This window comes from Papio anubis, chromosome 15, assembly GCF_008728515.1.
Source record: "Papio anubis isolate 15944 chromosome 15, Panubis1.0, whole genome shotgun sequence".
Classification (NCBI taxonomy): domain Eukaryota; kingdom Metazoa; phylum Chordata; class Mammalia; order Primates; family Cercopithecidae; genus Papio; species Papio anubis.
Genome location: NC_044990.1, coordinates 27,955,610 through 27,969,049, shown reverse-complemented (window position 1 = coordinate 27,969,049; position 13,440 = coordinate 27,955,610). Strand labels below are relative to the sequence as shown.

The following is a 13,440-nucleotide window of genomic DNA, read 5'->3' as shown; positions in this document are numbered from 1 at the left end:
ATGGTACGTGGCTTTGCTTGCTTTGTGTAGTTCTTGCATCTTGAATCGGGAAATCTTCATCTGTTCTCTGGCGTTCATGTGGTTGCCATATTGAAGGAACTGGGGATGCGGGTTGATAGGTTCTTGTCCTTTTTTCTCTGCCTCTTCAAGATCACTAAGGGAGAGCAGACATTTTGTATGTGTGTGTGATTGATCTGTACTGTGGGCACCCAGCACTCTCTGAAAGTTCATTATCTATAACCTAAATGCTTCCTTTTATACTTCAGACACATTAACTCTTGCTCTCTTTCTTTGAGGTCCTCAGCTTTTTGTTGGATAATTGTCTAGGGTGGCATTTGGGAGACAATTTGCCTCTCTACCTTTCTTTGTCTAGACTGAGGAATCAATCCCAGCTCCCTAGGATGCTGTCACAGGTTTTAGTATCTAGCCTTCTGAGTGCCTGTAACTCCTAACTGAGAACTTCAGGTTCTCTGTGTCTTTCTCAAGAGAGCTGTGCAATCCAAATCTGAGCATCATCATGTGATATGAGTATAACTGGAGTTGAGCATAATGAGGTGATTATCTCACTTTTGCCTTGCGTAATCATGCCTTCTGGCATCACACTGGTTCTTTCTTTCCTTTTTTTTCTTTTGAGACAGAGTCTTGCTCTATCACCCAGGCTGGAGTGCGGTGGCATGATCTCGGCTCACTGCAATATCAGCCTCCTGGGTTCAAGCAATTCTTATGCCTCAGCCTCCCGAGTACAATTAGAGGCATGTGCCACCACGCCTGGCTGTTTTTTGTATTTTTAGTAGACATGAGGTTTCTCCATGTTGACGAGGCTGGTCTCGAACTCCCGGCCTCAGGTGATCCACCCACCTCGGCCTCCCAAAGTGCTGGGGTTACAGGCATGAGCCACCGAGTCGGCATTTTTTTTTTTTTTTTTTTTTTTTGAGGCAGGGTCTCTCTCTGTCACCCAGGCAGAAGTGCAGTGGAGTGATTATGGCTCATTGCAACCTCGACCTCCTGGGCTCAAGCAATCCTCCCACCTCATTTTGTAATTTTTTTGTAGAGACGAGGTCTCACTGTGTTGCCTAGGCTGGTCTTAAACTCCTGGGCTCAAGTGATCCTTGTGGCTCGGCCTCCCAAAGTGTTGGGATTACAGGTGTGAGCCACTACACTCGGCAACTTTTGCTATTTTGTATGTGACTGTTTTTCCCTCTTTGGAAGCTTTAAGGTTTTTTTTTTTTTTTTAAGTATTATGACATAATCATGATTCTGTACTCTGGTATAGTTTTTAATGTATTGGTCATTTCTGGAAATTTCTTTATTTCTAGAAATTTTTCTTGTAATATTTTATGAATAATTTCCCTTGTTGGCTGTGTGTAGTGGCTCGTGCCTATAATCCCAGCCCTTTGGGAAGCCGAGGCAGGATGTTTGCTCCAGGCCGGGAGTTGAAGACCAGCCTGGTCAACATAGCGAGGCTATGTTTCTTAAAAAAAAAATAAAAAAAAAAAAGCTGGGGATGGTGGCACACACCTGTAGTCCCAGCTACTCAGGAGGCTGAGCCCAGTAGTTTGAGGTTGCAGTGAGCTGTGATTGCGCCACTGCACTCCAGCCTTTGTGACAGAGTGAGGGACAGAGTGAGACCCCCATCTCAAAAAAAGAAAAATTTTCTTCTTTGTTTTCTCCTTTATGGAATTGTTCTTAGAAAGAAGTTAGAGATTCTGGAGTGATCTTCCTACTTTTTTTTGTTTTTGAGGCAGGGTCTCTCTGTCCAGGCTAGAGTGCGGTGGTGCAATCTTGGCTCACTGTAGCCTCACTGCGTGAGCAGGTGGCTCATACCTGTAACCTCCTGGGCTCAAGCAATCCTCCCACCTCAGCTTCCAAAAGTGCCAGGATTACAGGTGGGAACCACCATGACTGACCTGATCTTCCTCATTTTTAAAAAATGTTCCCTCCCATCTGTGTTCTGGGAAATTTTTTCAACTTTATCTTACAACCCTTATGTCAAATTTTTAACATTGTTTTATTTCCAAGTGTTCTTTCTTGATCTCGAACTTGTTGCTATTGTTTCATGGATTCAGCATCTTCTCTTTGAGATTATTTAGAATTACAGGTTATTTTTAAATTAACCTTTTTTTGTTTGTTTTGTTTTTTGAGATAGAGTCTTGCTCTTTTTGCCCAGGCTGGAGTGCAAGGCGCAATCTCAGCTCACTGCAGCCTCCACCTCCTGGTTTCAAACAATTCTTGTGCCTCAGCCTCCTGAGTAGCTGGGATTACAAGTGCACGCCACCATGCCTGGCTGATTTTTGTATTTTTTTTTTAGTAGAGATGGGGTTTCTCTATGTTGGCCAGTCTAGTCTTGAACTCCTGACCTCAAGCAGTACACCTGCCTCTGCCTCCCAAAGTGCTGGGATTACAGGCTCGCCCAGGCTCATAGAAACTTGTTATAGGTTTTAATAACTGGTAGACTTAGCTACCTTCTTGCTTTTTTTGTAGGGTTTTCCTATTTATTCTTGTTTGTTTATTCTTCCCATTAAACTTTCTAATCAATTTGTCTAACTCCAGAAAGTAATTTTAAGCTTTTATTGCTATTTAAACTTTATAAGTTTATGTAGGAAAAACTGGAATCTTTATGATACTGAATTTTTCCATCCAAGAACAAGGTATGTATTTCTCTATTTAAGTCTATTTTTCTCTATTTTTCTGTTTTCAGGAATTAAAACACTCATTAATTTGGACATTTCTTTCACCTGCTGTAACTTTAACACAATATAATGGATCATAGTTTTTGTGTTTTGTACTCTTTCTTTCAGTCTTAAGCCTCATCTTTCTCAGGATGAAATTTCCCATTTATGGTTTCTGTCATAATTTCTGTAGGAGGGAATGCCTCTTGTGAGCCACATGTCACCTGAAAGAAGACTCTGAGTTTGGGTGGGCTGTCTTCGTTCTAGAGTAGATAAGTAGAAGTCTCTTTCCCCAGTTGCCTGGGGACTGCTGTGAGTGACCAGCAGTGACTAACTGCAATACTTGGATTTCTGCTGTCGCCCTTGAGTGATGTTGTCGGGCAGATTGTCCTTTATAGGTCGGGATGTTTTATTACCATGGGAAGGATGAGAGGAGAATGCATAACTCTAGGAGACCTGCCCTTGGCTCTCAGGGGTGCTGTGCAAAGAAATGCCTGAAACGATGGTACTTCAAGAGATAACACAGGAAAAGTTGTCTTTGTCAGAATCTCAGAAAAGATAAAGTCATTATAAAACAATTTAGACAGAGGAGCTTCCAGGTTGGTGACCACATCAAGGTGTCGGAAGGGGGTGGCATGCCAGGGAGGGCATGGGCGCTCCATGCACCCCTCAGCCCCACATACCTTGCCCTGTGCGTCTCCTCCATTTGGCTGTTCCTGAGTGGAATCCTTTAGAATAAGCTGATTATGCTTTCCAGAGATAGTCACAGCAGTGTGAGTGCCTCCAGGTGTTGCTAGTCCCCAGCCCTCAAGGCATCCCCAGCCTTTGAATCTTCCTGAGATCACACACACTGTGAAGCAAAGACAAGTCATCTTCATTGTCTCCTGTCCAAATTCCTGACACAGAATAAATGAGCATAAAAAAAGATTGCTTTATGTAAAAAAAAAAAAAATCAGCCAGATTTCTTGCCCCTAAAATAAAATAGTCTGCTTGAAAGAGCTCTGGGACTTTTGTTTCGCTTGTAAACAGTCTGTCTCTTTCCCCTGTACTTGGTGAGCAAGTAGCCACACACCCTGTATGGGTTCCCCGTGACGTGGTATTTGGTTAAGCAATGGTAAACATTAACATCAAGCTTTCTTATCATCTGCCTTTTGCTTGGTATCTGTCACAAAAGCTATTGAGATGAATCAAAGTTTTTAGAAAGCCTAATTTTTGTATATGTAAACTTTGACTTTTGGCCACAAAGCGGATCTTCTTTCTATGTTATTACCAAGTTTTTTTCTTTACAGATTTTGCATCTGTCTATCCCGTTCTGTCACCTATCTCTCTCTCCCTTACTCCGTCCGTGGTTACTTAATAGAGAGGAGGGGGCAATGGAAGAGAAATGAAGGCTGGAGAATGAGCTGTACGAAGTTCTGGGGAAGAAAGTACAGGGTTACTATTTCTTTTTGGAGCTGATTCTTTGTGTACTTTGTGTGTACAGATGGAGTGGTTTATGCATGGGGCCACAATGGATATAGCCAGCTTGGGAACGGGACGACCAACCAAGGCATTGCTCCCATCCAGGTCTGTACCAATCTCTTGATCAAGCAAGTGGTGGAAGTGGCTTGTGGCTCACATCATTCAATGGCTCTGGCAGCTGATGGAGAGGTAAGTATGCTGCTTTTATTCTTTATTCTTTTTTTTTTAATGGTAGTAAAATACACATAACAAAATTTACCAGCTTCACCAGTTTTAGTGTATAGTTCAGTGGTGTTAAATACGTTCACCTTGTCGTACAACCGTCCACAGAACTGTTTCATCCTGCAAAACTGCAGCGCCGTACCTGGTAAACATTCACTCCCATTATGTCCTCCCCTAGTCCCTGGCAACAACTTTCTACTCTGTCTCTTTGAGTTTGATTACTCTAGGTACCTCATATAAGTGGAATTTTACAATGTTTGTCCTTTTGTGACTGGTTTATCTCACTTAGCATAATATCCTCAAGGTTCATCCACTTTGTACCATATGATAGGATTCTCTTCATTCCTTTTCAGGGCTGAATAGTATTCCATTGGATACATATAGTAAGTGCCCACATAATGTATTGATAGATTCTTGGAAACTACAACTTTAAGCAAAAAGACATGTAATGAAACCAGTTTTACCATTGACTAATTGATAAAAACAAGAGTTAAGTTCCTATGGTATGTTTCTGGTCACAAAGACATCGCCAAACTTCTGAAGACCCAAACCACCTCTTACATTAAACATTGAAATAAATGCAAGCTATACATATATTTAACAAAGATTAATAAAAGCGAGTAAGAGATTTACCCAATTTCTGGTGAATCACTGAGTGGGGGCGATCATAGTGGTGGTGGGTTAAGTCAAGGAATAAATGTTTGCAAAGCAGAAATTACAAGGAGCACCTCCTACCACCACCGAGTTCAAAAGCAAACAATCACAAATGTGGCAGCTCACTGAGGGTTTTTGACTGCGTTGTTTATTTCAATGCATTTGTATGGTTATTGTCTACTTTGTGAATTTTTTTTTTTTTTTTGACTCAGAGTTTTGCCCTTCTTGCCCAGGCTGGAGTGCAGTGGTACAATCTCGGCTCACTGCAACCTCCGCCTCCTGGGTACAAGTGATTCTCCTGCCTCAGCCTCCCGAGTGCTGGGATTATAGACACCTGGCTAATTTTTTTGTATTTTTAGTAGAGACGGGGTTTCACCATGTTGGCCAGCCTGGTCTCGAACTCCTGACCTCAGGTGATCCTCCCGCCTTGGCCTCCCAAAGTGCTGGGAATACAGGCATGAGCCACCATGACCAGCCTACTTTGTGATTTTTTATTTTCTAATAATTTGTATTCATTCATTCATTTTCCAACCCATTTGTTCCAGTTCAGGGTTGCATGTGGCCACAGCCTCTTCTGGTGGCGCAGGACACCAGGTGGGAAGTAGCCCTGCAGGACACAGGGTGCACTCATGTATACCTCCACACTCACTCTCACTGGAACCATTGAGACGTGTACACAGCTTAGACACAACCTAGTCTGCACAGCTTTGGGGTTTGGGAGGAAATCAGAGTACCCAGAGAAAACCCACACAGACATGGGACATGCAGACTCCACAGACAGTGGCCCTGGCCGAGAATTGACATTTTTTCTCATTAGTGTTTTAGCAAAATGATGTTGAATGAAATGACGTTTTTCAAGGACCTGCTGTAAACCACATTTTGTTTTTCTATTCAATTGTTCATGGATGTTTGGGTTGTTTCCACTTTTGGCTATTGTGAAAGTCCTCTGATTTTAATGACCATATTTGTACTTGATGTGGTGTGAATATTGTAGCCCTGCACATGTAGCTAAAAACCTTGTGGGAATGCTCTCTCTCTCTAGCATAACGTGTATTGTGTGATCAAGATTACACTTTTGATGGCAGTAGAATTTATTCTTTAAAAATTTTTTTTTTTTTTTTTTTTTTTATGTAGAGACAAAAATCTGGCCATGTTGCCCAGGCTGGTCTTGAACTCTTGGGCTCAAGTGATCCTCCTGTCTTGGCCTCCCAAAATGCTGGGATTATAGGTGTGAGCGACTGCACCCAACCTAGAGTTCATTCTTAAGGCAGCTGAGTCCCATGCTCTTTGCTGAGACTATAGCTCAGATGTGTGGCAGTGTTCTGTACTTTTTTTTTTTAGTGACCCCATCCTTAAGGTCTATTTTATTTTTCAGTGTATGTAATGAGTTTGGAAAAAATAACTTTACCATCCTTGTAGTAGGTGCTGTAACACTTGTTTAGCCCCCAAGTTTGTGCTTATCTTAAAGGTCATTCATCCTATTGATTCTGTCTCCTAATCTTTTATACCGTTTTGTTCCTCTCCATTTCCATTGCTTTTTGTCAAGTCTTGTCATTTCCTGCCTAGACTACTGCCATAGTCCCTTCTATTCTGTAACTTTTAAGTTGATCCACTTGTCCAGTCTTGCTTTGCTGTCCCCTTTGGTTTCTGAAACACAAGTTAGATCATACCGTTCCTCTCTTTGAAGTTCCTCAGTGATATTTACAGAGATTTTATTAAGTAGGACAAGTTATAGGTGAACAAACCCAAAAGCTCAGGGAGACCAAGATTTCATGACTGGGATGTGCTGGAGCCAGGCATAGCACACAGATCTCATGCCCTAGAGCCACTGTTTCCTAGTCCATTTCTTGGTTAGTAGAACTACAGCCCCAACGTTTAAACAAGAGGCAGCAGCACTGCAAGGGAATGTGCTTTATTTGAGAAGTGCCAGAAGAATGATTGCTGAAATTAGCTCAAACTTGCTAATTTGTGCAGGCTGGATTCCTGCTTTATTTTAATCTTAAGCATATGGTACTTTGAATAATTATACTGAATATTAGTATTTGCATAATTAAACTAGATATTTATGCCAATCTACTTTGAGGAGGTGTTGCAGGTTATTTGTTTGGTACCTGTGAGATGAACCTGTAACACATATTCACCAGAGGGATCTACTGATGTTGCCTTGGCCAGCATCAGACAAGAAAGAATCGTGGAAGCCACACTCAGTATATATGTGGACCACCTCCTGCGGCCATGTGAAGCAGGGTGGGGAGTGGGGTCTTAGACATTTTCCTAATGTTGGAGGAAATTATTTTCTCTACTGCCAACACCTCCCTCCCTAATTCATCTCTCTGTTTATAGTCTTGTTTAGAATGGTTTCCATGGGGCCGGGTGCGGTGGCTCACACCTGTAATCCCAGCACTTTGGGAGGCCTAGGTGGGCAGATCACGAGGTCAGAAGACCGAGACCATCCTGGTTAACACGGCGAAACCCGTCTCTACTGAAAATACAAAAAATTAGCTGGGCATGGTGGTGGGTGCCTGTGGTCCCAGCTACTCAGGAGCCTGAGGCAGGAGAATGGTGTGAACCCGGGAGGCAGAGCTTGCAGTGAGCGGAGATCGCGCCACTTCACTCCAGTCTGGGCGATGGAGCGAGATTCCCTCTCAAACAAAACAAAACAAAACAAAACAAAACAAAAAGAATGGTTTCCATGGAAAACAATGAATATTTGTGCCCAAAGAGTTGAGCAAAATTTTTACATTACTGATACTTATGTGGCATATACCGCATTTCCTATTGATGCCACATTAGTATGTGTGTATGTGTATGTGTGTGTATACACACACACACAAATTATAGAGGGAATGTAGCATGGTAGTTAAGAGCACAGCTAGACTGCTTGGGGTTAAATTCTCTTAGTGCTGCTTACCAGCTTTGGTACCGCAAGCAAGTCACTTTACCTCTTTTGTGTTTCAGTTTCCATGTATAAAATGGAGATGTATAAAGTGGGTACTACCTACTCTAGGGTCACTTTGCAGGATTACTAGGCAGGTTAAATAGGTTAATGTGTGTAAAGCATATAGAACCATTTAGCACATCTTAAGTACTCATTAAGTAGGTTGATTTTAATTTTTATGTTTATTTGTGTTGGGGTGGAATTTTCACCCTGACTGTTCTTTCCTTTTCCTTTCTCTTGTAGGTATTTGCTTGGGGTTATAACAACTGTGGCCAAGTGGGATCAGGTTCTACGGCAAATCAACCAACTCCTCGAAAAGTTACAAACTGTTTACATATTAAGAGGGTAGTTGGCATTGCCTGTGGTCAGACTTCATCCATGGCTGTTCTGGACAATGGTGAGGTGAGGTGTCTCCACTCCTGTTTCCCTTTCTACCTTGTTTTTCAATTACATGTCAGTTTCTTCACAAGGTGACTGTATCAGATGGAAGAAGGAAGAGTGCTTTGTTTTGGTAGCTCCACTGAAAGTTAACTGATTACTGACTGAGGAGCTGGAGGTTGCTGCTCAGTATGACTTTTCTAAATTCTAAGATTTACCTGAAAGTAAAGATTCTATCTGTCTAAATTGTATTTTTTGCAAGACCCAAAGAGCCTAATGCCTATAGGTATTTGTTCGTGATATTTAATGTAATAGATTAAAGAATTTAATCCTACCTTTCTCTTCCAATGAAAAAAAGTCAACTGTACATTTTTAAATTAGCTGATGAAGTCCTTGTGGAAGTACCTACCTATATCTTGAATGTTCACAGGAGGAAGCAACTTGCAAAAGCAGATGTTTTGTGGGGTCCTGACTGTTGTTAGCTACTTTTAACAACTCTCCCTTTAATTACCCCTACTGTGGTCACTTTTGAGCTGATGGCTATTTCTATGAAGTTGATCTCTGGTTGCAGCTTCCACTTAAATAGACCATTTACTACCCTATGCATATTTTAGTGTATGAAAATTATACAAGGATATGACCCTGGCCACACATGTTTTGGCATCATGCATTGGTGTGCTAGGGCAGTGGTCCCCAACCTTTTTGGCACCAGGGACTGGTTTCATGGAAGACAATTTTTCCACGGATGGCAGTGTTGGGGGCACGGTTTTGGGACGAAACCGTTCCACCTCAGATCATCAAGCATAAGTTAGATTCTCATCTAGAGCGCGCAGCCTAGATGCCTTGTTGTGCAGTTCACAGTGGGGTTCATGCTGCTGTGAGAATCTAATGCTGCCATTGATCTGACAGGAGGTGGAGCTCAGGCAGTAATACTCTCTTGCCCACCACTCACCACCTGCTGTGTGGCCCAGTTCCTAACAGGGCACGGACTGGTACTGGTCTGCGGCTCATGGCCTGGGGATTAGGGACCCCTGTGCTAGGGTGCTTTAGAGTTTATGCATAGACCTTAACTTATGTTAACTTATTTTTTTAAAACTCAATCTCATGATACTTAATGAAGTATCATGAAGTTGACTTCAGAATTCCTTGGTATGGCCATTGAATATCCTCCATTCCAGTATTCTCTTATTTTTAAAAATAAGTTTAATTTTTAGGTTATTATTATATGGCTATTTTAACAGAGTAAAGGAAGAGAAGTGAAAGAGATAAAATAAAAGGTGAATACCTTTTCCTAATCTTGTCAATAGTTTCATACTTATCTTTTTGGATTTTTCCCTTAAACAGTTATATGTGGGTGAGTACAATTATCTTGTTTTAAAAAAATGGGATGATTATACCTACCACGGCTTTTCTCTGCTATTCTTCAGCCTGCTTCCCGCTCCCCTGTGTAGCATCCTTTGTTTAACTATGTCTATGGTCAGACCATTTATGCGGCTTTCCAGTATTATGGCTTTTGAGTTTGGCTTCCATGAATGACCCACATCCAGAGCTCTACTGATGAACTTGTCAGTTTTCTAATTTTTTGCTGATATAGACAGAGTTGTGGTGATTTTTCTGTGTTACTCTCTGTGTGTGTATCTTTGTACACTTATACAAGTATTTCTATAGAATAAATTCCCAAAGAATTTCTGGGTCAAGAAGTATGCTGTTTAAACTATTGATAGCCATTGCCAAATTTCTCTCCAGAAAGTTCATGTCTGTTACACTTCTGGCACTGGGTGAAAGTGCCTTTAACCATCTCTCCCCAGGCCCCTAAAGTCCATTCCCCCTTTCCCCTCCATCGTGTTACCCTGAAAAGCCCCAGTCTATGTCTGCCACCCTGCATTGCTGTGGGTCTCGATACCACCACAAATCTTGGGTTTGTAATTTGAGCAAGGCCTTCGTTTGTTCCTGGTCAGTACTTTTTCCTATGACTATTTGGAACCTTTAACACTCCTGTCAAACCTATGCCTAGCTCTGTTACTTTCAGGAGATGGGCCTCCTCTCACTCTCTGTATCCAAGGGACCGTTGCGTTCTGGGAAGTCCTCTGTTTTTAATCCTCTTTCCTCTTTCCCTCTCTTGATCCCGCTGTCACTCCTTAGTTTAGAGCCTCATCAGAGCTCACCTATTTGCTAATGAGAGAAGAAATGACCTCCTAAAGGTTCTTCCTGTCTCTAGCCTTATACGCTCTATCATCTTTCATACTGTGGCCAGCATTATCTTTCAAAAATGCAAATTAAATTAATATTTCAATGAGAAATTTATAGATGTACTTTCCCTGGTATGTTTTTTGTCACTTTCCCTCTGAGCTTTTGCCTTTCCTTCCTGTCTTTTTTTGTTGTCGTTATTGCCAGGATGGAAGGCTGGAGTATAGTGGCATGATCTTGGCTCACTGTAACCTCCGCCTCCCGAGTTTAAGTGATTCTCCTGCCTCAGCCTCCCGAGTAGCTGGGTTTACAGGCACGTGCCACTATGCCCAGCTAATTTTTGTATTTTTAGTAGAGACGGGGTTTCACCATGTTGGCCAGGATGGTCTCGATCTCCTGACCTTGTGACCTGCCCACCTTGACCTCCCAAAGTGCTGGGATTACAGGCGTGAGCCACTGCACCTGGCCCTCTTCTAGTCTTTCTACTACTACTACCGCAGATGTGTCCAGCCAGGCCCACCTACTTATCTTCTAAACTAGCTTCTAACACAGTCAATGCCTTCTGCCTGGAATGTTTTTGCTCTCCCCATCCTTCAGCTCTGCTCCCCTTCATCCTTCAGCTCTGCTCCAATCTCCACTTTTTGAAAAGTCTTCCTTAATCTTTCTTCCTGGAGCTAAAGCCTTCCTCCTTGCTGTTCTGAAGTGCCTTGATTATATCCATTGTAGCAAATAGATTATATCTATTGCTACTCATCAGCAAAAAATTTGCATGTATCTATTTCGCCTGTTAAACTGCAACCAAAAACTGGTACCTTTCAGAGTGTTCTGACATACAGTAGGTGTTTAATAATTGTTAGTGAGGCTCAACTTCCTCATGTATTAAACAGGAAAGAGTGACTTGCCCCAGACTATGTAACTAGTAAGTCATGGAGTAGAAACTGAGCCCAATTCTGTCATCCCCTTCTCCAAAACAGCTTCTGTTTGGAGATCAGTTGCAGGCGCACAGAGTAGAATATAGGTGTTGGAAGTATCTGATTTGTTTAGATGCACTGGTTTTTTGTCTCTTCCTTCTTACCAGCAGTTTAAAAAACTCATTCTCTCCCTTCTGTCCTCTCTAAGGTATATGGCTGGGGTTACAATGGCAACGGTCAGCTGGGCTTGGGAAACAATGGGAACCAGCTGACCCCTGTGAGGGTGGCAGCTTTGCACAGCGTGTGTGTGAACCAGGTACGTGCGGTGCCCTCTCAGTTAGTGGCTTCCTGTCTACCTTCCCTGCTCTAACTTGGAGAAATATTGGAGGTTTACTCTTTAGTCAGTCTTTTCTGGCAATACTCTGTGCCTTCATCTTCCACCTTTAATATTGTATCTTCCCTAACTTCCCACGAGGAGAAGCAAGACTATGGTGTTAGCAAAACAGCCTCAACAAGTGAAAAGAAACAATGGAAAAATTCAGTAGCCTAAGGTTTAGGCTTTTCTAATGCTTTTTTAATGTTCCAGCAAATGTCAGTCCATCCCTGATGATGAATGGGCATTCTGCAGAAGCTGGCTGTAGCCTTTAAGTAGATGTTCTCCCTGTCCTTCCTGTTTTCCTGCTAATGGTAACCATTTCAATTTACTTGCAGATTGTCTGCGGCTACGCACATACTCTAGCACTAACAGATGAGGGCTTGCTCTATGCCTGGGGAGCTAACACATATGGGCAGCTGGGAACTGGCAATAAAAATAACCTGCTAAGCCCAGCACACATCATGGTGGAGAAAGAAAGGTAACTTGGCTGTGCCATGTCTTGGGACTGTGGGTGCGATGTGGCCTTGGGGCTGTGTGTGGCAGAACTGTGGTGTTTGGCTTTGTGATTCTTCTGTTTATTAACATTCTCATTTTGGACAAAAGAGGTAAACTTCCCCTTTCCCCCTTCCCCCTTCCCTTCCCTTTTTGGGTCTCTGTCACCCAGGCTGGAGTGCAGTGGCATGATCTCGGCTCACTGCAACCTCCACCTCCTGGGTTCAAGTGATTCTCTTGCCTTAGCCTCCTGAGTAGCTGGGATTACAGGTGTGTACCACCATGCCCAGCTAATTTTTGTATTTTTTAGTAGAGACAGGGTTTCGCCATGTTGGCCAGACTGGTCTTGAATTCCTGGCCTCAAGTGATCTACCCACCTCGGCCTCCCAAAGTGCTGGGATTATAGGCATGAGCCCCACTGCGCCTGGCCTATGCAAAAGTGTTTTGAGTAGCAGCCAGAATGAACATGAGATTGATATGATTCTTATGTAGCTCTCCAAAATAACCACCTGTGATTGATAGGTGTGAATGCATCTTGGTATAATTACTGCAGTCTTGCTGTTGCCCTTTTAGTATGGAAGACAAGTAGGGTCTATGGCCATGTTGATGTTTACGGTGTAATATAAACTTTTATTCTGAGCCAAGTAAAACAACTTTTGAAGAAATCTGCTCTTGAAAGGACATTATCTGTTTAAATATTGCTTTGATGTAATGTGTGTTACTGGAATAGATGCTTGATGTTGTTCAGCCTAATTGTAAGGTCTTACCTTCTATGTCCTGGATGCTGACTTCTGATTAGGGGACCTAACCCAAGAAGCATACTACTAAGAAATGTAATAAGTTGGGCTTGTTTTCCTTTTGGATTGGAACATTCAGAGTCCGTGACCCCTCAGCCAGTGCTTATCAGCCCAATGAGTGTCTGAGCTCTGGTAGGAGATAAGAGAAAAAGTTACATTTATAAAGAAATGGGCCAGGCATGATGGCGCACACCTGTAATCTCAGCACTTTGGGAGGCGTAGGCAGAGGATCACTTGAGCCCAGGAGTTGGTGACCAGCGCTGGCAACATAGCGAGACGCTGTCTCTATAAAAAATACAAAAATTAGCCGGGTGTGGTGGTGCAGCTGTGATCTGGGAGGCTGAGGTGGGAGGAT

At 42.6% G+C, this 13,440-nt stretch overlaps 1 protein-coding gene across 5 annotated transcripts in view; it reads left to right on the top strand.

Annotated features, from left to right (window-relative positions):
- RCBTB1 (RCC1 and BTB domain containing protein 1) overlaps positions 1-13,440 on the top strand; it is a 54,023-nt gene that overhangs the window by 20,246 nt on the left and 20,337 nt on the right. For all 5 annotated transcript variants that reach the window (XM_003913881.4, XM_009191938.3, XM_009191937.3 and 2 more), the window contains 4 exons: positions 4,153-4,319; positions 8,188-8,346; positions 11,629-11,736; positions 12,132-12,274. In XM_003913881.4, coding sequence (XP_003913930.1) covers positions 4,153-4,319; positions 8,188-8,346; positions 11,629-11,736; positions 12,132-12,274 — 577 coding nt within the window. The remainder of the gene's footprint in view (positions 1-4,152; positions 4,320-8,187; positions 8,347-11,628; positions 11,737-12,131; positions 12,275-13,440) is intronic.